The sequence below is a fragment of the Dufourea novaeangliae genome, unplaced genomic scaffold (assembly GCF_001272555.1).
Source record: "Dufourea novaeangliae isolate 0120121106 unplaced genomic scaffold, ASM127255v1 scaffold125, whole genome shotgun sequence".
NCBI lineage: Eukaryota > Metazoa > Arthropoda > Insecta > Hymenoptera > Halictidae > Dufourea > Dufourea novaeangliae.
The window spans coordinates 4,303,266-4,326,795 of NW_015374020.1; the positions used below are offsets into that span (position 1 = coordinate 4,303,266).

General features: G+C 45.3%; 1 protein-coding gene across 1 annotated transcript in view; it reads left to right on the forward strand.

Moving 5' to 3' along the window:
* Nucleotides 1–22,663, forward strand: part of LOC107189090 (barH-like 2 homeobox protein) — a 51,295-nt gene extending 28,632 nt beyond the window's left edge. Inside the window, exon 2 of the mRNA XM_015577524.1 lies at nt 22,296–22,663. Coding sequence (XP_015433010.1) covers nt 22,296–22,663 — 368 coding nt within the window. The remainder of the gene's footprint in view (nt 1–22,295) is intronic.
* Nucleotides 22,664–23,530: the final 867 nt, after the last annotated feature.

Genomic DNA, 23,530 nt, shown 5'->3' on the forward strand with positions numbered 1-23,530 from the left:
CGGGGATGATCTCGTTTCGGAATGCACGGATCGTGTGACGGTGAACGGTTATCACGATTTTTGGTATGATTCGCTTCGTGCTCGATCTTCGATTTTATTCTGCCTGACTGAAGTTTTCAGGTTTTCTGGGCGGTTTATTGTAGACGCGCAATTTTTCATAGATTACAAAAAAATAATTCTGGAGACTGCGATCGTCAAGGAAAGCGTAAGGCCATTTAACTTCAGACCAGGTGATTTCAAAATCAATAGACATAAACGTTGATCGTCTCAATTTTTATCGTAGGAAATAACTTACTATTTTCTCATGAAAAAAAATGAAATTTTTTAATGTACATTATCGAACATTTCAAAATGGGGATGTATTTCATCAATCACTACCTGGATATCGCGTTCCTATCATTTATGTTTTCCTAAATTTCAAAGTCGTTTGGACAGAATACGCCACAAGCGGAAGCCTTCTTAAAAATGCGATTTCTATTCTGCAGAGGATCCCCGTAATGGAAAAATACTTCAGGCCAGAGTTGTTCCGTGCCAACAATTGACGCGCGCGCGAAACGTCATATATGTACATACCTCTGCTACCTTGTTTCGCCCGCGTGCACGAGCTCCGCGCAATAAAATTGTTTATCGGCATGGATCGTAACGAGTAAGCGAGAGCGGACGCCTCCACTGGAAACGGACAACATTGTTTCGTCGAGTAGCCGTGTAATCAACGTTCCAGAAAGTTACCTGCACTGTGTCCACGGCCTGGTGATCGCCGCAACGCATCGCGCGGTGCACAAGGACACGCTGCAACATCGTTGAGTCGTGAAATCGGCGAGTTGCCGATTGAAACCTGTCTGAGAGTTTCTTTATCCTGTTGCACGCCCGATTTGCGTACCTTTATGCCCCATTACTTAAAGACAAACACCGTTCCGGGTAATGGCTCAGACGTTTCCAGCTCTCTGATTCGACAAAGTTGACCATAGCCAGCGACTTTCTCGCGATCTATAATGCGCGCTGAATGATTCTGATTAGCGAGTTGAGATTTCGAGAGATCTGGAGTACATGAATGGGTGAAAATGGTACGTTGATGTATCGTGTAATCGTGCCTTGTCCACGGGTCATTTTGTCGATCGTAACAAATTAGACAACGATAGATTGCTTTCACTTCGCGAAATGAAATATTGCAACAATGTTAACCTTTAATACAGACCACTCGTCTTAGGAACAGATCTGAATTTTTTATTTCACTAGCACAGCCTGGTGAAGAATTTTTGAAGCTGTGGCGTTCAAGTACCTTTGATTAACAGTATCACGCTATCTCCGTAACGGTAATGAAAAATTAACATTCAGTACCCCCGAATTCTACGATTCGCGGTGATCGATCCGCTACCAGTCCCAGAGAAATCAACACACCTGCTCGTCGACAAGGGGCTCTCTTGGTGCAACAATATCGATTTCCACGCAGCATCTGCGTCTCCGATTAGTCGCGGATTATTCCCACGAGCGGATCGAGGCATCCAATTACGGTCGCGGGACTCAATCTAGTGGAAAGCCCCGGGGAAAGCAGCGACGGAAACGCAATCGGTTTAGCCACGGTGCGTGTACAGGTGGCGACGTTTGACACGGTGCACCGGCACGTTCGCGTCCCTTCCTCCCCTTTCTCTCTCTCTCTCTCTCTCTCTCTCTCTCTCTCTCTCTTTCTGTCTGTGTGTTTCTCCCGTTCGAGATTACCCCGATCGATCGATCGGCTCGATCCTTCCAATTACCGTTCAACATAGGGCATTACGCAACACGCTAATCAGCCTCGGTCGGCCGAATCGCAAGATTTTCCGAGAGCCAGGACTCTGACCTTTACTACGAACCACGCGTACCGCATTCTCATTTCGTTGATTCGAACGTTAAGCTTCGTTCCCATTAACGATCACAAACTCGATCGATGCTCATGCATAAAAGATTGGAGTCTATCGATTACGAAGCACGTTTAATACACGTCTAACAAATTCATCGACAGATTGCCACAATTACTTTCAAGGATCAGTAGTCAGAAAAAGGTAGAGTACGAAAAATGTGAGATTATTCTCTACTTAACACTAGAACTACCGACGATAAATGCATATCTATTTCGATCGGTTACATGACAAACTTTGGAAAATCTACAAATTTATAAATCGACTGATTTCTTCACTTTCATATTGTAATAAAAGTTGTAGAAATCTGAGAAAAAATATTCCCTGTCATTTTAACTTGTTCGGTAATTCTAGTGTTAAAAGAATGGAGTTATCTCCCGCGTGAACAATGAAGGTCGCTCGTGTCCCTCGTTCCTTGATCACCTGTGTGGATCGAGCTTAAAGTGCACACGACGGATCGAGCCGTATCACGTCGATACTATAGGTAAACGAAGTTACCGAGAACAGGGCGCAGACTGTGCTCTCAGAAACTTGCACGCGTGCACGGGCGCGTGAGGCTATCCGCGGCGTGCATCGAGCGAAATTGATTGATCGAAGGATCCCTCCAATTACGTTTAATGGCGAGTGCTCGCCGGGTTTATTGCAAAACGAACGACCGGACGCCGCGCGGCGGCGATTCGAGCGACCCTGGGACCGATTACACTTTCCGAAAAGAGCGCACCGGTAATGTTTCGGGAAAATTACATTCGTAAACAGGCCTCCAAACAGAGGAGGAAGGGAGAGGCGGGGAGGTAGCTTTAACGACGTACGAAACGCTTCGCCGTAATGTATTCGCTATTATTTTAATGCCTGTACCGCGATATCGGGGAATACAGCGATGGGATCGAGCCTATCGCGTGGATCGACACCAAATTTTGTGTTAACCACTTCGCGAGTTAGTTGTTCGTACCTTATACCGAACCTTCTAGTTAATTGCAATCGAAGAAAATGGTGGCCCGGCACAATTCCGTAAGATGCAATTTTGTTTTTGCAACCAACTGACGTATTCTTTGCGACCGTTGATACAGGTCGTTGGGATAGATCGTGATCCGACATTTTGCGACGAGTGGATCGGTTTTGTTCGTGACACAGAGCTAGACACCTGGAAGGAACTTGTTGAGACGCTTTGGAAAACTATACTGGATGTGAAATAAAATTTTTCGATTGAATGGAATCGACTGATTTAACAGATTGAAGTAAACGATAACGAAAAACAGAACAAATAAATGTAGCGGTCAGAACTTTATTTTAGCAGTCGAGGGATTCAAGGTGTTTGATACCCATTAAATGGTACCGAGCACTTAACAAGCACGCTAACGAAATCAACCTTGGATCGGGTTTGATCGATATTCCTCGATACAGATTGATCTTGATCTCACCGGTATCTGGCAAAGGAGGCGAGGCCCCGACACCTACAATTACGTCTGATTGCCTGTTCATACGGATCGAATGAAGATGAAGAACGCTAATTTTCATCGAAAGCTGGAGGAGCACCAGCAACGATTAATCATGTGTTGATTGTCACTTATCGCTTGGACCAACGTGACATTTTTTCTTATTACCTTACATAAACCTAAAAAAAAAAGGAAACAGAAATTTATCGAATCAAGAACTCAAGTCGTAAATTTCGAATAGATGAACGTTCGATATTTTATTATTCGCACCTATTAAAATTTATACTTTATCCACGATAACATCGACAAAGGCATTAAGAATGAGTACGACTCAATCAAGAAAATTGCATGGAAGTTTTGCCAGTTTTCTCGGTTCCTTCGCTCCTCGAGGCAACGAACCACCGTCGATGGTACACCTACTGTCTTCCCTCATTATCCACCAAGTACACAGTTAATAGTCCTCGACGACACCAACCGTCATCCGCGAAGAGTGGGTACCGCCTCAGATTGATATCAAAGATAACGAGCACTTAAGGGGGCGCCAGCGAAATTTCATAAAGCGAGCTGCTCCACCGCTTAATTAGACAGTCGTAATGGCGACTGACGAAGCTAAACGACGTCCGCGCGATCATGTTCCTCGCCTTCTCGAGGACATTAAGTCCGCGGCGTATCCAGCCTGATCGAACGGCTAATTGGCCGGTCTGTTTATTAGGAAAACATGGATTTTAATGTCGCCGGGGGGGGGGGGGTTAACGTCGAACAAAGGAATAAACGCGTTACGATCCGCTCCGTTTCGGATCTGTTGCCGCAGCTGTCTCGTTCGCGGCCATATTTTTTTTTCCTTCTTGCTTCTTATTCTTTATTCTCTCGTATGGAAGCCTGTAAAGCCAGGTCCAGACACGTGCAACAGCGAGCACGAACACGCGCAGCGCGCGGCCAAAATCTCGTCCACACTCGAGCAACATGCAACAGAAAAGTAGCCTTGAAATTCGGCAGAAATATATAAATTGATCTGTTTATTAGAGATCTGGATGTTTCATCGCTCGAAATTGATTTACTGCGCTGGAAGATACTTCATCAGGAGTTATTACGAAAACGTCAGTACATAGAGTGAAGATAATGGCCACAATCGTGGAAGTAAGATGGATCTTACCTTGCTTCAGTCTCCTTCGAATATTTAATTGGTCTCTTTATTGCCTGCTTGAAGATTCCTCTTACCATCTTCGAGATTGACTCATACTCAAAGACCTTGAATCTTCGTGGTCAGTTAAGTTAGCTCTTTGACAGAATAATAATAAGATGGTGCTAGTGTTTCAGGTGATAGACACTAAAACGAGTAGAAAGCGTACATACATTATCGGCCGAAGGTATGGGTCCAGAGTTCGTGTATATGTATACTAAATCTATGGATCTCGAGCCAACATAGTCCTTAATTTATAATTTCCTTATCACCAATGATCAGATAATGGGCACTTGAATTGTGCATACAACGACGATCCATCGACCTTCACCGTTCTCTACAAGACAATATAAAATCTGGATCGCTCTTACGCCGCCGGAAGGCGGCATCCTTGAAGGATTTTGGCACAGTTTTTGCGTGAGTTCCGTGACGAAGAGGTCGATTCCGGTGTTGCGACTCTTTTTACGGTCCCAATTAATTCGAGTGAAAAGGTATACGCCAACGGGCCGGCACAAAGAAGCAAAAGATCGAGGGCCCCCGACGACAATCGATTCGAACGGGGAAATTACGATCCTGATCATCGGAGGATCGGGCCACTATTGTCTCGTTTCCTTTTCTCTCAACGAAGCGTGTCGAACACAGACGCGTATCAGATCTCGTAGAATCCCCGAAGGCTTCGGACGTTCCGACACCGCGAACGATCGTGTCCCTTTATTCTCGTTACCCCTTCTTTTAATCGGCGTTTACCCACGCGCTGGCGAAAAAAAGTATTCTCTCGATACGATCTTCCGAGGGTACATGGCGATGCGAACGTTATTGTCTCGAAAAATGACGCTGAATGACGGGGCGGAACGTTGCAACTTTCTCTCTCCTTCTGTCTCTGTCTGTAATTAATTGTCCGGCGTATAACTAATCGCCGACGTCCTTACCTCGATCAATCACTCATTAGAATGGCAATTAACAATAATATCGTCGATTAATCACCGGAGTACTTATCGACAATTTTATCCAGGCACAATGAACGAAGATAAAGAACGTGTTATTAAGAGGTTCGAATCCGGTAATTGATTGATTTTCTATTCGTGATCTCTGTTACTCTGTTTTTTGCTCCTCTTTTCGCGGGCAGGAAAACACGGGTTTTACTCGACCACTCCGATCACGCAAGTGCGTTAATATGCGAGCACCGATTCATTAATAGAATCATTTGTCCGTTACAGGTTTTTCCGTCGGTCGACAGGCGCCTAGACTCACCGAGATATTATTAATAAGGCCGCGTCAAACTATCGTGTACGCGTGTATTACCCGAATGAATAATGCGAGTGTGCTGTTGCGTCTTCGAGACGCTTTGATCCTTTCACCGCCACTCCCAAATCCCCTCTCTCTCTCTCTCTCTCTCTCTCTCTCTCTCTCTCTCTCTCTCTTACCTTTACGTTCTGCCGATTGGTGATTTGCATTCGACCGCGAAGTCGCGATTATTCGAGGAAAAGAATTGAAAATTATGTAGAGGCTTCTTGGTATACTCTTTGCTTAAGGAATTTCACCCTAGGCAATGCTTCAAACTCGGCAACCTTGCCCTATCCCTCGATCTCTCCAGGTTCCAGCTCCAAAAAGTGATTCCCTCGACTAAAATTCCGCCAATAAAACAAGCTTATCCTGTTCTGCGATTCTACTTACACGTCGACATTCCACATGGCTCCTTTTAATACATCCAATTACAACCGTCAACCTTCGCTCCGCTCCAAAATTACAGGCATTACCCGTCGAGGAAGTTAATGTTCCCCCCTGCGCATAACGCGAACACAAAAAGTCCGTTCGACGTTAATGGTATCTGGTTCATTACTGTCTCCCGGTAAAAGGATTTCATAGAATCCCTTCTGTGAGACCGCGTCGAGACGGCCGTAGGTGCAGTGATATAATCGGCACATCGGGACTGTCGACAACTCGTAACAGCGAAAATCGATCAGGTTTTTCTTGCGCGGCGCAGTGCGGCGTGTAACGCGACTTTCAAGCTCTCGTAACCGTTATCGACGGTGTTCCCTTAGCGCCTAAGCGTCGCACACCGTGCCTATTACGTGTCCACGCGAGTCAGGATCATTTCACGGTGATCGGGCAGGGAATCCCGAACCGATGTTTCATCCACTCTCTCTCTCTCTCTCTCTCTCTCTTTCTCTCCATTCTCCCGCGGGTAGGCCATTAAAACCGACGCGCTTTACCTCCCTTCCTCCGGCTCAACCGAGGCCAAGGACCAGTCCGCGAACGAACCATCGAACGACATCAAGAGAACGATTCTTCCCCCCCTCCGTCTGAATGTTACTGTTTTTCTCTCCCTCGCTGCTATCGCATCGAATAGGCCTGGTTTCTGCCGAGTCGAACCACAAAGATGGCCGCGACCCCTAACGTACGCTAAAGGGGCGACGACGACGCACCGTTCCCGATCGACGATATCTAACTAGAATTCGATGAAACGGAATGGACAATTATCAAGAAGCATTGATCCCACACGCATACATAGACACACACTGGTGGTATGTATTAAGAAAATTAAAAGGGGAACAAGGGAGGCAGGGGGGGTGTTGTGTTTCGAGGAATTCACGGGTAACGACACGTTAACGAGGGACTAGCGAGAATTAAAATCGATTGGAACTCTTGTTAACCATTGCAGACCTGGTGGTCACATTTGTGTACACTTAGGAGCAAACTCGGCTTCCGCTAGGGGAAAAAGTCGCGTAGGAGGACCTCTTACATCTTGATAAATTTATTCCAAAAATTCCCGAAATCAAATCGTAGGAGGTCCTTCCCCTATGCCACTTTTTCCCCTAGTGGAAGCCCAGTTTGCTCGTGGATGTAGAAGTTCCATACAATTTCAAACAAAGTCTTAGGTACAGTGTGTTGCTGATCCGAATTTATATCTGATTTTGAATTTTTCATGTTCTGAATGTTTATAGTGGATCTAGTGAATTCAGAATTGAATAACATTGACATATAACATAAAAACATCGGAGTTCGATATCGCGTAGCGGTTTTAATTCGTCATTCTATTAAGCAAGTTTGCGACCCCTGGAATCGGCGACTTCACCCCCTCCCCCAGTTGCCGCGTGACCGCGTTGTAAATGCTAATTATATGGCTGTCAGCTGCGCCTATTTTCTCTTTCTCCCTTTCTCCTCTTTCACTTGTTTCTTTCGTTTTCGTGTGACCTTTCCACGGTCCCGGGCTAAACGACACTCGAGGAACAAGCGAAACAACGCGACATCGGTTTATAGGCGATGGGGTGAATTAGTATTCCGTAGGATCGGCATTTACGCGTTGAACCTTCCTTGCTCGCGCGATCACGTTCGTTTTTTTTAACGAACATTAACTTAAGGATACGTCCTCAGGGTTTGGATTATTATACTGTAGCGGACAAAAAAGTTACCACTTTCTCGAACTGCTGTATCTTTATTATTTCTTAATATCAGTGTGAAACTTTAGCACGTGTTGTTAATATATGTATGTTCTGATAGTTAATTAAAAGCTGTATAAAACCCAGTATATGAAGCTGATAGATTAAGGTTATAGTTTAATGTTAAGAAATAATAGAAATATAATGAATCATAAAAGTGATAACTTTTTTTGTCCGCTACTGTAGCTGAAGGTTTTTCTTTGAATTCTGCTCCAAAGTCTAAGTTCGTTGCGACACAAGACAATGTCAGACGAAAAATTCTCGAATAGATATTATAAGACTTTAAAAGTTAATGGAAAAATAACAGTTGCCGTAGCGATCGAAACAGGTGCCCGATTCGAGAAGGAAACTAATACATACGTTAGGGAAGCAATCGAAGTATTAATTTCCAGGGGTCCGACTGTTGCGTGTAATTAATATATCAAAGGAGAGAATTGTTTCGTTTTATACTTATATAGATATATACTTACATCGTCCAGGTTTCTATTTGGGTCGAAAGCGCCGCTCTATCATTTGTCTAGTCGATAGCCACCGCCCTTTGCCGCGCGTCACGCCACCTTCCGCCCTTCGTTGCCTTCTCTCGATCGCCAGTTGCTCGATCCCCCCTGTCCGCGTACCATACAACGAATACGAACCGTCGTGAACCGAATTAAAAAAAAATTACGTGATCGATCATTCGACCAGTGATGGGGTTAATCGACGGTAATCTTAACAGTGTAACAAGAATATATTTGTTCATTTTCTCATTTGAATCGGACGAACAATACAAGTTCGAGTTTATCTAACAGAAGCCTCAAGCTTTCAGAATTTCCAATGAATTTTGTTGGAAAACTTTCGAGACATCTATCAATTACACATCGAGCATCTGTTATCCCGTTTCAACCAAAACAGTGTCTGGCGCCTCCATTAAACCTCAGAGACCCCATGAACCATTCGTTTCCCGAGAAATTTCGAGGCCGGACGAGAGCGCTGATTTATAGGGGCGAAATGTGTCACAGACAGGCCCATGGGTCCTGACAAACCAACCGCGACGACACGTTCGAGGAACCGCCGGAATGCGCGATGATCCCGACGACAGAAATTGTTTTCCGAGAAGCATCGGCTTTCTACCGCGACCGTGTTACTCAATACCGTACAACCGTGAACCCTACTGACGGATTATCGCACCCAGGGGAATCGCGGACCGCGTTTCCGGGGGGTTGAACCCGCGGGAAATTACGTTGTCCCGTACCTAGCCACACGTGTACGTCTCGTTCCTAATGCGATCCTGGGCGTCGAAGGATACGGAAATCGGTTCACTCGGCCCTGGATGCGTCTGAGTGTACTCTAATTTAGAATAGAAAGACGGATGTTCTTAGCGTAGTTTAATAGATTTTACCTGAGTCTAGTGAATAATGCCCTATGGATTAGATTGTTCCTATTTAATACCATTTATTGTCAATAGAAGTACAGAATAAGATTAGAAACTAAGGATTTGTATTTGTTATTCTAGAGTAATCTGTTTAAGAGGGAACAATGTTTAATATATAGACTAGGAACGAGTTAACCTGCCGATGGTAAATACCAGTGGTTCCCAAAGTGTAGCTCGCAACCCCCCGGGGTGTCATAAAAAGAAGAGGTCTGGTTTAGGTTTTTATTATTAAAATTCGTAGTACACTTAGTGTTTTGAATGCAGGAATTTCTTTCTTTTCTTAAGTAACGTAGTTCACAACAGAGAATAAAACATCATAAACAGTCATAAATGGAGAAACATAAAATCCACAGACTACTAATAAGTCTGGTTGCACAAAGGTGTCACAGACATAACTTGTACCCTTCATAAATATCGTAAGTAAGACACTATGCACTCTTTCGTAAAACCTAATTCAGTCTTTCCACTGCCTTCGATTAAATAAAATATTTCTGTCCAATGTCAGTCGTGTACAATTAAATTCTCGAAAAGATTATGACTGTAAAATAATGTCCTCGGTCGTTAAACGACCACATCGAGTTCACCAAGCCCGATAACATCTTCACCGGAATGTACCTACGTCGGGAAATTAGTTCCCAAAAATCATTCGCCTGGCGATCGCTCAACGACTTCCGGGCTGGCGCCGAAAAAGGAAGATTGCGCTCGTAAGCTGTACTTTTCATTGGAGTGTATTTAAAATGCGCACGGCCGTCCGCACCTCGTAGAAGGACGCTCGTCTCGTCGCGTCTACTGACAGGACGTCGTCTCCCGGTCATTAGTTACGGCGTCGTCACTTCTGCAATTAGAAGCCACTAACCATTTTTTTTCTTCTTCTATTCCCCCTCCCTCCCTCCTCGTGTCTCTCTTTCGTGCGTGTCTTTATGAGCTTGCTCCTGGCGTGAGTCAACACGGCCGGCTTCCCAAGGGGATCCTCTTTTACAGAGTAAGCTGGTAGGTAGCGCATTAACGCCACCATACTTATGCACGACTGTATTCATATCAAATGAGGGAGAACGGTTGCCGGTCGTTTCGCGGACGGGAAACAGACGCCGCATCCTGTCTTCGCGGATTCTGGCCCCGCAACGCTCGCGACTGCTCGATTTGTACATACCGATCCTCGGAAAATGAAATCGAAGCTTCGATATTCAAATATCGCAGGAATAGACCGAAATTGGACTTTCGAACATTTTCATCGTAAAGAGAATATGCAAATAGAAATTGCATAAGTCTTGAAACCTAATTGTTGTTTCAGAAGTATGTGAATCACTGTACCTATGTGATGACAACCCCTCAATTGGATCAAAGGACGCTAGTCATATTTTGGATGCTAGTATTTGTAGCCTGTTCGCTGATCTTAAACTACTTAGGGTATCGTCTTATCATCGCGTGATTTAGCAAGCAACTACGTAACTGCTGTTCAGGCATCTGAGAAATTGTTCGCTGGGGAGGGATGCAATTAACGAGAGTTAAGAGGGTAAAGGGATGGATTTTCTAGTAAAAGATGCTGCGTAATGGTCGATGAAAGCGCCATCTTCGCTAATTTCCGTGCGGAAAAACTCAGCCGTGTAAAAGGCGGGAGCAAGGAATTTCTCTGATAATTACGCTAATCAGCGGCACGTGAATCGGGCAACTGTCTTTCGACGGTTTCAAAGCTACTAAAAGCGTGTAAAAGGCGACGGTAGCTGGAAATAGAAGCGAGAGACGGTGCGGGAGTAGGCGTTCGCGCGACCCTCGTCGAGGATAGAGGAAGATGGAAATCCGAGAAAGAAGTCCGACTTAATAGGATCACAGAGCCGCGGTCAAACGGCTCTTGAAGTCCCTGTTATTTCAAGAGACGTGAACGAGACGTTTCGTGGTGACTGTTATATATTCCTCGTTACATCGTACGTGGCAGAGCAATTGCCTTGCCCCGTTTATCGCGGTACAATTGCCTTTAAAGCTTTCCATGAAATCTTGAGTATTATAGATCGATCATTTTCTCAACACGTTTGCTGCTGTATATCGCATTTGTCCTTTGATAGATTCTATCACATTACTCTTTTAGAAGTTAATTAACCCTCTGACAGTGATGTCTGCGTTTATATTGTCCCGAGTTCTCGAGACTTTCATTGCACCCTTCAGCTGATGATAATTTCTTTTAACAGCTGTGAACGTTTGATCTGATAGAAAGACAGGCGTTCCTCGAATAAGTAGGTTCAAAAATACTTTTAGAAAGGAAACTCATCGAGTTGAACCGAATTTGAGACGAATTCAGTGTACTTGATCAGTTACAAAATTTTTCCGGAACCTGTCGAGGTGTCGACGTGTTTCTAACGACAAGGGCAGACACGCGCGAGGAAAATAAGTAAGTTAATTCGCGCGGTAGGTGAAGTCACGATCGGGGCGAGTCGGTTCGACCGGTGAGCCTGAGCGAAGAGGACGAAGGGAGAGGCCAACTGTTCGCGTCTTCATCAACGGCCCTGAGAGAAGGGGGGACCACCCATCAGGAGCAATATCGTTTCATCAGTCGCTAATATCACTGCTTCGAGTGGTTCAACACCTTGTAACGCCAGGTGGGACGTTAACGGCGCCGCAGGAAGTCCTAATGAAGACAAATCTCGTCCAAAATGGCGGCGATACTTATTTCCTGCTCCGCCCTTCCCTTTCTCTTTTTCCTTCCCTCTGCCATTGTCTCGATCGGAATCAATTCGACCCTGTTCCTCGGAAAATTTAATTAACACCCTCGACCAGAAACGAACGTCGAGTGCAATCGTTTTGGTCTAGAGTACGCCTACTTTCCCGCTCGATAGTCTTTGCACAACCGCAGAATCGGGGTATAAGATGTACCTAACCGTTTTAATGCGTTTTTGTGTCATAACCTTCTTATCGTTATCGACTTAGCGTGCCATAAGATGACAGCACGGTTAGTGGTGAGAAACTTCAATGTGGTCGTGGCAAAAATTACTTTACATGGAAAGGCTCTGAGTCCTGCTATAACGGTTCGGGCAATCTTGCAGACGACGGTGTTCCGGTCTACTCGAAACCCTGGCTTTTTTCAATTTTATAAAGATTTTCAACCTACGTTTTATCCTCGGAACCTCTGATTTAGAATAAATTTTCTGACTATTATTACTAGACATTTATATAGAATACATCTAAATAGAATAAATGTCTGACAATAAAGTCGACTCTGTCAAATGGGAGAAAATAAGTCCTAATCTCTTCAAGAAAGGAACTTGTACGCAACAAATGCAGGTATATCTGGGTCCATGTATCGCCGTTCTTATTCTTGTACCATCCGTCATTAGAAAATTGCATTTCCTCCATATTTCACAAACATTTGCCAACTCGTTTCAGCAAATGTTGAATTCCCCGTGAATGATCCGTAATGGTCATCCAGGTTGCGTAGATCTACTATTGCGACATCGCCGTTCAGAGAATCGTGACACTTCCACAAGATATACCAGACCTATTCTACCCCAACCTATTCTTCTGTACGATGTAGAAAAACTGAAAAATAGCGGGAACAGACATGCGCGCAAGCCAGCGACACTTGAAAGGCTGGAAAAATGCGAGCGCCGCGTGAATAATGGAACAACAGAAAACAGAAATTGTCGGGCACTCCCGACGTTGTTCATACGTTAACGATCCGCCGTTGTTGATGGAAAATGAAGGGCTGATGGGAACATTACCCGTGGCCTAAGTGGGAAACTCTGTGCTATCCCGGATAATTATGTGAGCCAGTATCATGCATACGCGATGTGAACACACACACACACGCACTCTCTACCAGGCAGTTCCGTCGTAGGATCGAGGCTAGAACGCCACACCGTGAAGCTCTATGGCTATCGATCGCGCGTTACACGTCGCGCATGCCACGGAAATAAATGGACAGAGTGACAAAAAAATCATAGGAGACTTCAATCGGAGTCAGCCCTCCCAACCGATGAAATTCCGTTCCAGTTTTGTGACTGATTGTTCGATTGGTCACTGAAAGGACCCTCTTTTGTTACCATTTCTGGTCGGCTGTTAATGGGGTGTCTCGATCTATATGATCTTCTCTTCCAATTTTCGATAGAAAATTTCGAAAATACCAAGTTTCTACGTTTTTTTAATCACATGCTTCTTGGTATAAAATCTTACAAGTAGTTACAAAAGCCACTTTATATTTTCGTAAATGCACGGTGTACTCGTCGAGTAAGTGAATTTATGAAAACAGGGAGAAAATCTTCATGAGGTTTAATATGAAATAGATGACATATAACTATATAATACACTGTACCTAATATTCCTCGTTAATCAGGTACACTCTTTACCATCATTATCCACCAAGGGCCGATGAATATTGATGATCGGATGTAGGATGTAGGTAACATCGGGATCGATACATCGACCCCGAGTCGCTAAGCCACGAATAACTTCTGTTGACATATCAATTCGTATTGTGGAGAGAACACACGGTGACCGCCGTTGGATCTTACCAATTTCCCCTAGATCCTCGGACCATAGGCCACCTCTTCATGATCGCGTAGGTTACGACGGTGTAGTCGTTCTATCTCACTCTATCTCGATGTGTTTGTCGTGGAGGCTGCGATTGACTTAGCCAATAATGTAAAGTTCCTGTCTTCGGAGGTGGTCCAGCTTGATTCGTCGGCAACTTACGATCTCTGGAAGATACGCAACGCAGACTGGATAAGGACGGGGGAAAAAGGAGAACGCGGTTCGGGGGACCAGACGAAAATCGCGCGCGGTTCGTCTGATGCGGGCGAAAAATCGAACGATAAATCTTGCCCCGGCCGGGACGTAACGGTGGTGTGCCCTTGGGCCTAAACGACTAAATAAGTGTTCCAATTTCAAAATTACCCGCTAAACGATTTGTGGGCCGGCAGAAAATATATCGTTGACATGTGGGCAAAGCCCCCTCGGGTTTCGCCAGAAGGAGGGAGGTTGCGTTCTCGGGTTGAAAAGAGAGAGAAAAAGGGTAGGCCGACAGACGGAGAAACGGGGATGGAAACGGGGCCGTTGGAATGGTTACGAGAAAGAGAGGAAAACGACGCGGATGGTTGCCCACGGGAGACAAATGACCGTCGACCGACGGAAGACACTTCCAAATTGCTCCGCGGTGTCGCTGTCCCGCCTCTTTTTGCGTGTGTGTCCCTTCGTATATTCGTCGGGTGGGACGGCTCGTCGCGAACGAACGACCTATTAGCAAAATATTCGGTGAACAACCGGCGACGCGTGCCGGGCGCGGTGGATCTTGCGACGATGTGTATTTTCATAGCGGATGTCGAATGATCCAGCGATTCTTAGTCTTCCTGGATGGTTCCTTGATTCGTAGTTGGCTGTCACCCGGATCGATCGATTCCTGATAGTCTGACAAGGTGTTTTTTTTTTATTTATTAAAATAGAAATTAAGGCTCCATTGGCCCATGTCCAATCAGATTTTTTGCTGTCCCTTACCTGCCCCCTGTTTGATTAGCATTGGACCAGTATGTACAGAAAATCGATATTTCGTTGATATTGGATGCTCGGATAGCTAATCTTTGCACTAGCACCTGGATAGTTAGATATCTACAACACCGGACAATCGATCTTCGGAATTTCTTATTGACACTTTTCACGTAGCAACTTGTACTTGAAGTTCAGTGTTAATACACCTACGGACGGTAAACAGTTTTTTTTTTAGTTTGTTCATAACCTGAACCAACCACGTTGAATGCAGTGGGCGTGACCGATGGCAGGCACCCGACTTGCCATTGGTGCTGTGGGGGTCAGCTGTGACCACTGCCATCAATATTGATTAAAATGAAAAACTTTACGGAGCTTCAGCTACCGAATCATCGACAACCAATATGTAAGCTTCTTCGTGCCTCACTTCTAACGTCAGTCATCCCTATAGATTCTCGAGTGCAAACCGATTATCAACGGCACAGAGAGTACGTTCTCGACTATCCAATCAGAGTCTAATTGTAAACGGAAACGGCGGGTTAATGGTATTAAAGGTTTTATTTCGCGTGTATCATAACGCGGTGTCTTTTATCCGCGGCACGGGGCTGCGATAACGCGAGAATCAAACGGAATAAATCCTGCGAATGAACGATTAAGATACCATCGAATTTTCCACTTATCACGATACAATAAATTTATGAGAACGGCGGAGGCCACTCGACTCAATCGACCAGACTCCCTCGTGCTTTTGCATTGGATCCACGGCACAGAAAAGTCTTTCCTTCTCTCGTCGTTTCTCTTCCTTTCTTTTTTTTTTTTCTTCGTTCGGCTCGATTCCGCGCCGCCTAACCGGTCGGCTAGGTTTTTTCGTCTCGCTCCAAAAATCACGTCGATCCTCTTATAGGACAGGACGTTCTCTGAAACTCTTGTACATACTCCTGTTTCCCGCCACCCGATAATTTCACATTATACACGCTTCTGCTTTCCTTACGATCGCGTCTAACGACCGATGCAGCCGCACGTTACTTCCTCGAACGATTACGCCGCGAACGAGTCATGGTGCTTTGTAGAATCGTTCCTTTTTTGTTTCCCCGATTATGGACAAAAAAAAGAACGAACGAAAAAAAAGGGAGGACCGACGGGGGACCGGGTGAAGAAACAAATTACAGGCATTTCGAGATCGATTTACATGTAACGCCGAGCCGGGCCCCGTTGGCATCTCGATCGTTGCCAGTGAGAGTACATATACAAGCTAGCTAGCTGGCTGGTGTACGGTTGTTTTGTGAAATTGATATAGTTCTACGTTTATCGTGCCGCCGTTAACGCGAAGTCACGGTAATTTGTTGAAACCGGAATGTGTAAAAAGAAGGGGTCTGCTGCTTGCTTCTTCTACCGGGGGCCCGTAAGTAAGCCCGATTAAATCAATTGTAAAACGTCGTTAGGCTGAAAGTCTCTTCCGTGTTAGTAGCAACTAAGTGACGTAAGACGATTATGGAGTTTGTTAAAGAAGAAAGGGGAACCCGATTGTAAGAATGTCCAGAAAGTTTTTCTGCTTCTTCACTCTTGCGAAATAAGTCAGCTCGAGATAAATGCAGTTATACCTTCTACCGAGTGTTTTGGAATTTTTGAAATACAATTTTGTGAGATCGACCAGGTGTTCAACGACAGGTGAAACTACCGTTTACTACGTCCTTATTTTCCAGTTCTGTCCTATTACGCTCGAAGAAAACGATTGCAACACCGATCGCACTCGATAAACATTAAAATCGATTTTTCCTCCGTAGCGTTAACGAACCGTCGAAGCTTGCGGTCGCAACAAGATATCATTTGAACGGATACCCGCTGTCTGACCGTATCAGAGCCAGTTAACAAGAAACTGTTACCAAATAATCCATTATACCTGTTGCTCCTCGTTTCAAGATCGTCGCGGCTCTTAACTCCGACGCTATTCTACTCGAGTGATTTCTGTCGGAGCGGAACCAAAATGGCCGCCGTCGACTCGTCGACTGTCCCTACGACCGCGCTCTGTCGTCCCAGCGCGTAACCTTTTACATAAAATTAAATTCTGTCACCTTCTCGAACCTCTATTCATTATCGGCCAAGATTACAAACTATGGAAACTATGAAGAAAAATTGAGAATCACTTCGAAATGTTCAAACTTATGAGTTTTCTTTCTCTATAAATCTCTACAAGATCAAATCTTCTTAATCTATAGACGACCTACATAGGTATGTCTACGAAGGGGTTACTTTTACCCAATTTCATGAACTCTAGCCAAACCGTAGTCCATATAACACATTATGTTAATGGGCAACGTAGCAGTCGGTGCCAGAATAAAGAGAAGCCCATACATCAAAATAATTCTACTATCCAATAAATCCTCCGATAAAGGAGGCATCGACGTAGAAGCTAGTCGTTACAAACCCAGCCCTCGAATAGCCAAAGGGGCAACCATGCCCGACCACCTGCCGCAGCCAAGAGAACCGAACCGTGCCTTTTGACATCGGTCAACCTGGACCCGAAGACGGCCCACGAGGGCCGTATTCGATTAACGCACGGTGACTCTGCCGAAACATCTCGCGGTGGTTCGTTATAAGGCCCCCTGTCTGTTCGTTACGATTATCCTCGTCGTCCGTCTCGTTGATCCGCTCGAAATGTACTCTCCTTCGCCGATCGAGTCTCTCGTTTCACGAGGATCGATAACTTTCCCATAAAAATGATCTGGCCCAAGTACCTCGCTGGTTGTGCAATGGCAGCTGATTCAAAGTTGCGAAACGGTCGTGGTTCATTAACTTCGTTAAGCTCAACGCGCGAGCAACGGCAACCTCCCGCCTGATTACGACCGGCGAATATGTATTAAAAGCAGCGTCGTCATTCGCCCCTTCTCCTCCCCTCGAGTCCCCCGTTTACCAAGCCATCGACCGTAAATCACTTTTTAACGCGTTAATCCGCAGAGGTACTGGCGTCCATTAAGCGGAAGTCACCACCGACGGCTGCGTTGGCACTCGGTGGTGCCGCGGTTTTCGCACGTCAATTGGCGTGCCTGTTCGCTATTTATACTGGCTGGAGGAGAGGAGGTCTCTAGGCGCGAGTGGTTCACTTGGAATTTCACCTTTCGCTTCTTTACGCCTTTTTTTCACCTTCGCGAGACCCCTATTGGCATAAAGAATGTGAAGTCTGGTAATTGTTCACCTGGATCATAGTTTCCCAATCTTTCTTGACTAACCGGTCCCTTTTCAAAGTTCTTTCTGTCCGACAAAATTTCCAAATGTGCGTGTAATCTTCGAATATTAAAAGGTTGGAGTGAAAATACAGAAAGTAATATATATCTAATTCGGCCTCCTGAGACTTCAACGCCCACATTAGGAACCTATGATCTACATAGATCACGATGTTGTGTCATGTTACTCATATTGTAGGTTCATTTTTCGTCTTGTTTCTGTAAACTCGATAAATTGCACGTGCAAACGAATTCCAGAAGTCGAAATAGCTAGCTACAATGAAAAGTTCATCGGCCACTTTTGCCTAGAATTGCTTCTGTCATCGGACTGAAAGTCGGCGCGTCATCGTTGCCTGGGAACACGCGAACCACCGGTATCTCAGCTATAACATCAAACTAGCTATTCTTTCGCCGTACGACTCGGCGATTCGATGAACGAATATTTCCGTGGAATTCGACGGGTCGGTAACCACCGAACACCCAGAAAGTGAAGCTCTCCTAAACGGCGCACCGTGTACAGAATCCCCCAGAGCGACTCGTCGAGTCATTAAGCAGCTTTTGCATTCGCTCCGCCGGCTGAAAACTTGGAGCGGGGGAACCGTGCGCACCGCGACGTGGAAAGAGGAGATGAAGGAGAGGCGAGAAGAGTGGATCGTGGGCTAAATGCGAGAGAGGGCCTGTATAATCACAAAGAAAGGTGAGAAAATCCGCGACTCGGAGATCGACGACTGTACCAGGCTGCTGGCGAAGGGAGAAGAAAGGGGAGTGGGGCGGAGGGGAGCGGAAAGGGTTGCGAAAGGACAGCCGAAGCGGCGAATTCGTGAACATCAAACGAATTAAATCTCCGCGGAGAGTCGACCGCAGAAACTAATATCTCGGCGAGCCTCCGCATTTTACTCTTTCTCTCCTTCCTCGACCACGCTCGCCACCGTATTTCTGGCCGGCAAAATGGACGGCCGACGACAAAATTGTTACCCACTTTTCTCGTACACCGAATTAGATTCACCGAAAGAATGCGCAAACCGTGGAACGAACGGCCTGTCACTGGAAGGAAATGACGATTTAAGGAGGAATAAAAACCGTTTCGATCGGTCGAGGCAACCCCTTGCCCCCCTTGTTATGCTAAGGTTTTTCGCTTGTTACCGTGAAACGATAGAGTGTTAACGTGTTACCGGAAATGGGAATTGACATCTTTGCTTCTGGAAACGTTACAGACCCGAAGTGGAAATTCACGTTTGTTATGCGTTTTAAGGTAGCGATCTGCTTGGATAATAATTTATATATAATCGCGAGGTTGGTGATAAGGTTATTTTGATCCACGATGTGTTAACCCTTGAATGTATAGTGTTGCTATATATCTTAATTCAGTAGACACATTCACACTTACTGCATGGTGTATTCGAATGTTTCATAAAATGTAATAGTATTACAGAAGCATCACTGCTAGATAATCGCTTAGTTGGATTAACGCGCGTCTAGAGAATAGATAGTGGATACGATTTTACGACGGATTCGTTGACGTTTGTTTCGACTATGGAAATAAAGAGGTAAAGAGAGACATGGTTAATGCACAAACCGTTCTAAACCGATGGTTCCTACAAAGTTTTTATGTGGCGCCAGGCTGGCGTGTAAATCGCGTACAATTGGACAATTCCTTAAACGAGCAAAATATATATGACATTAAATTCCGTCTCGTTTCGGTTGGTAATTAAGTCGTTTTCGGTTTAGAAAGCCACGAACATGTTGGTCCCGCGAAAACCGTGAAAAACTGAACGAGAGGTGCAAGCTTCAGCCGTGAAATCTCTTGCTTGGCTCTTCGAGGTTCTCTCCGCCATCGAGAACCGTTACAAAAGCAATCATCAACGTCGTAATAGACTGTAATAGACATTATCCGATTTGATAGGTGTCGATACTGCCGGCGAAAGTTTCGGTTGAATACCGGCGAATCCGCGAACGTTAGGAGATCCATTAGACTGGATCAGCGGCTGGGGAGCTCATCGTCGTAGTAATTTGCAATTAAAGGGTTTCCCATTTCCGTGGACGTAGTCGCTGTTCGTTATTGGAGCAGAATTGTGTACACCAGGTGCCATGATCGTTTCTAGGTGTCTCTGAATCGAATCGTTCCGGGTTCCACAGGATTATTCTCCTGGCAGATTTAATTAAACCACTTCCCCACGATCCTCTTCTATCTCGATCGGGGGGAAGGAGAGAGGGATTGGAGCAGCTTGTCTTTTTCGACCGCGGAAATAGCCGGACGATTTATCGTGGTTGCTTTCCATTCGGCAGGCTAATTTACATGGAATTAAGTGGCCCCCGGGGACTCGGGGCCTGTGGACCCCTTCGTTTCACCTTTAAATTATTACCAATTCATTATCCGCGAAATTTTATTGTAGAAAATTAAATAGATAGAGGGGGGGGGGGCGGGGGGGGGTTGCCGTTGAGCGAACACGTTGGGCTGGTTTAAAGGTTCCGTGAACAGAGATGAGATCGAGGCCGCGGAAACTCGATTCGTTCGTGTATAAATACTTTATTTCTAAATTAGCGACGGGAACACGTTCCTCGACCCGGCGGTAGAACGTTCGGACTGATCGAAACGCGAGAAAAAAGGTGTGTGCCGCGCAGCAGCCTGTAGACACCGGAGAGGAGCAAGGCCGATCGCTGCTCCGTCGCGTCGTCGAGGTTGCTTTCAGGTGGGACTGTACACTCCCGGGTTGCGCAGGTGTGACCGATGGCGGCGTTCTTTGATCCTTGGAGAGGGACTCTCACCGGCTACCTTGTCCACGACTCATCGACCGCCTCTCTTTTTCGTCATTCGTTTCGATTATTTCCTAATGGCCCAACGCCATCGCGCGAATTCCGCCTCCGTTTTTCCGGGACGCTATTTCTCCTCAACACGATGCCGTCCAATTGGATTTTGTTAAATGGATATGACAATGGACTATTTGAATCGCTTTACTTAACGCTAGAACTAACAGTCCTGGATATACTCTGAATTCAATTATCATAATACACTGCCTGGCGTAACTATAAAACTACCCTACAGTTTTCAATCTTTACGTATTGTGATTAAAATAAAAACGATCCACTTTTTTTTCTAGGGAATATAATCTATCCCTTTCATTATTTCCTCAAAACGATTTCATTTGGTTCTTGTTAGAATAATATCTATGTGCACGCGACATTAATTAGATGGTAGAAAACTCGTCGTAGTTGAGGTCGTTGAACGTCTGGATTGTTCATTCTTAATTATCCGGGCAACACGAAACCCTAATTGCCCGCGAAACATACAAAACAACTGGAGTATTGGCATCCCTACGGCAAGAAGCTGTCCTGGAATTCCATAGACTGAACACCGTAACGAATAGGTAATACGATTTTTATGGAGAGAGATCCCCTTCCGTGGCTCGAAAATGCATCTGATTTGTGGCTCGAAGCTGGCCCGGTGTGTAGAGGAGACCGTCTAGAGCCTCGGTATTCAAAGACGCCCGAGGATGTCCGATTCGTTTTGCATTTCTCTTCTATCCTCTCGTTCGGAGATTAAGAAATTTCGATATTAGTAGGGAACCTCCAGCACCAAGCTGTATTTATGGAAGTTCCTGAGATCTTCGAGAGTCCTGAGCTTGTAGAAAAGAATTCGAAAAATCTGAACGGAACAGTTACGCTGCTGTATAAGTCAGAAATTACATTACCGTCGCCATTATTTTATTCGAAGCCATTCTATTTTGTTGTTCCGGAGTTCTTCAGGGTCTGCCAAGGTATTTTCATTATTCGGTAAACTTTTATAAATTTCTCGTTATATCTGTAAGCTAGGAGGAACTAACTTTGAACCTTCAGGAGAAGTAAGTTTTGTACAAAAGGTTTTAATCCGAGTTTTAGACGTACAAGCGGTGCTAAAACAGTGTTCTTGTAGCGCAAATTTTTATTAAGAACAAACCGTAATTAAGTTAGGAGTTGTTCGTATTAAGTCATCTAAAAAAGTATGTCTTTTTGAATGATTATTCAAGAGTAAGAAAGAGGGTTCCTAAATTAAAATGTAACCGAGAACTATCATCAAGAGTATCGAAAATTTGAAAACATCCGAAAGATCTCCAGATCTGTCGAAGATCATTTATCGATTTCCAAAGATCATCCAATCATCGAACATCAACCTTCAGCATCGCTCAAACGCCCACCCTCTAGCGTTTATACATTCCTTCGCGATCATCGTTTCACGCACGCACTAATCCCCCGGTTTTTCCCGTTACTGTTCCAGAGCAAGCCAATCACCTAAACCTGTTCAACAACCGTCAACAACCGAAAAAGAAGCGCAAGAGCCGAACAGCATTCACAAACCAGCAGATCTTCGAGCTGGAGAAACGGTTCCTATATCAGAAGTACTTGAGCCCGGCGGACAGGGACGAGATCGCCGCTCAGCTGGGCCTGAGCAATGCCCAGGTGATCACGTGGTTCCAGAACCGTCGGGCGAAGCTGAAGAGGGACATGGAGGAGCTGAAGAAGGACGTGCAAACGGTGAACCCGTTGTTGGTCGCGCAACACCATAAAACCTTCCTGGAGAACGTACAGGACCTTGGGATCCTGAAGAAGCGACCGCTACCGAACTCGATGGACGAGAAATCGTAGGAACCGCGCCATGTTGGCGGTCTTCGTCGACGAAGAAATTGATTTTCTCTCGAGTTCGAGACTCTTGACGGGAGCTGGAGATCTCGAATAATTGATCGAACCTGTCGATTCGATGTGTTTCGTTGACACGATTCTACTTCGGGTAGCGACGTCAACCATGACCAAGTGGCAGATCCTTTTTAACGTCGATCAGCTGGACGATAAGCATACGTAGTTTCCTTGTTCCGTAGTACACTTTATAAATCGAGAACGTGGAAGAACACGCGGGGGGTTGAAATCGTGGTGGTCGAGATCATTCGTTGCAGAAACGTATCTTCTGGATGACTCGCGCCCTGACAAAGGAATAGTTACAAAGATAGCATCCTTTTCGAGGATGCATTTCGAAGAAACCGGGACAGGTTCGAATTTGGCTGGGAATTTTCGCGTTTCTCCAGAGGAGGTACAAAGACTGAGAGTCTGCATACACGAGTCTGACGAGGAATTCAACGGTGGCTGTTCACGGGTATTGTAAAGGTTTTGTAAATGAAAGACTGCCAAATATTTAGAGTTCCCCCGGCTGACTCTCGATGAATCCGTGTTTCGCGACAGATTGATATTTTCAATATTGTACGATCGTTTTAATTTCGACGCGTCTCGACGGAGGTGACGCTACTGCGGAGCATTCTCGAAGAATCGTTCACCACCCCGGATTGTGGCGGGGTGTCGAACGACGTGTGAGAGGAACGTTTTACGTATTTACGAGAGGCATTAACGAAGTAGATAGAATTCACGTTTGCGCGGCGTGGAACACGTGGAGAACATCGCATCGTTGGAATTATATTTAAGAGTACCCGTACAAGGTATCAGTTTGGAAACGTACACCTGTGT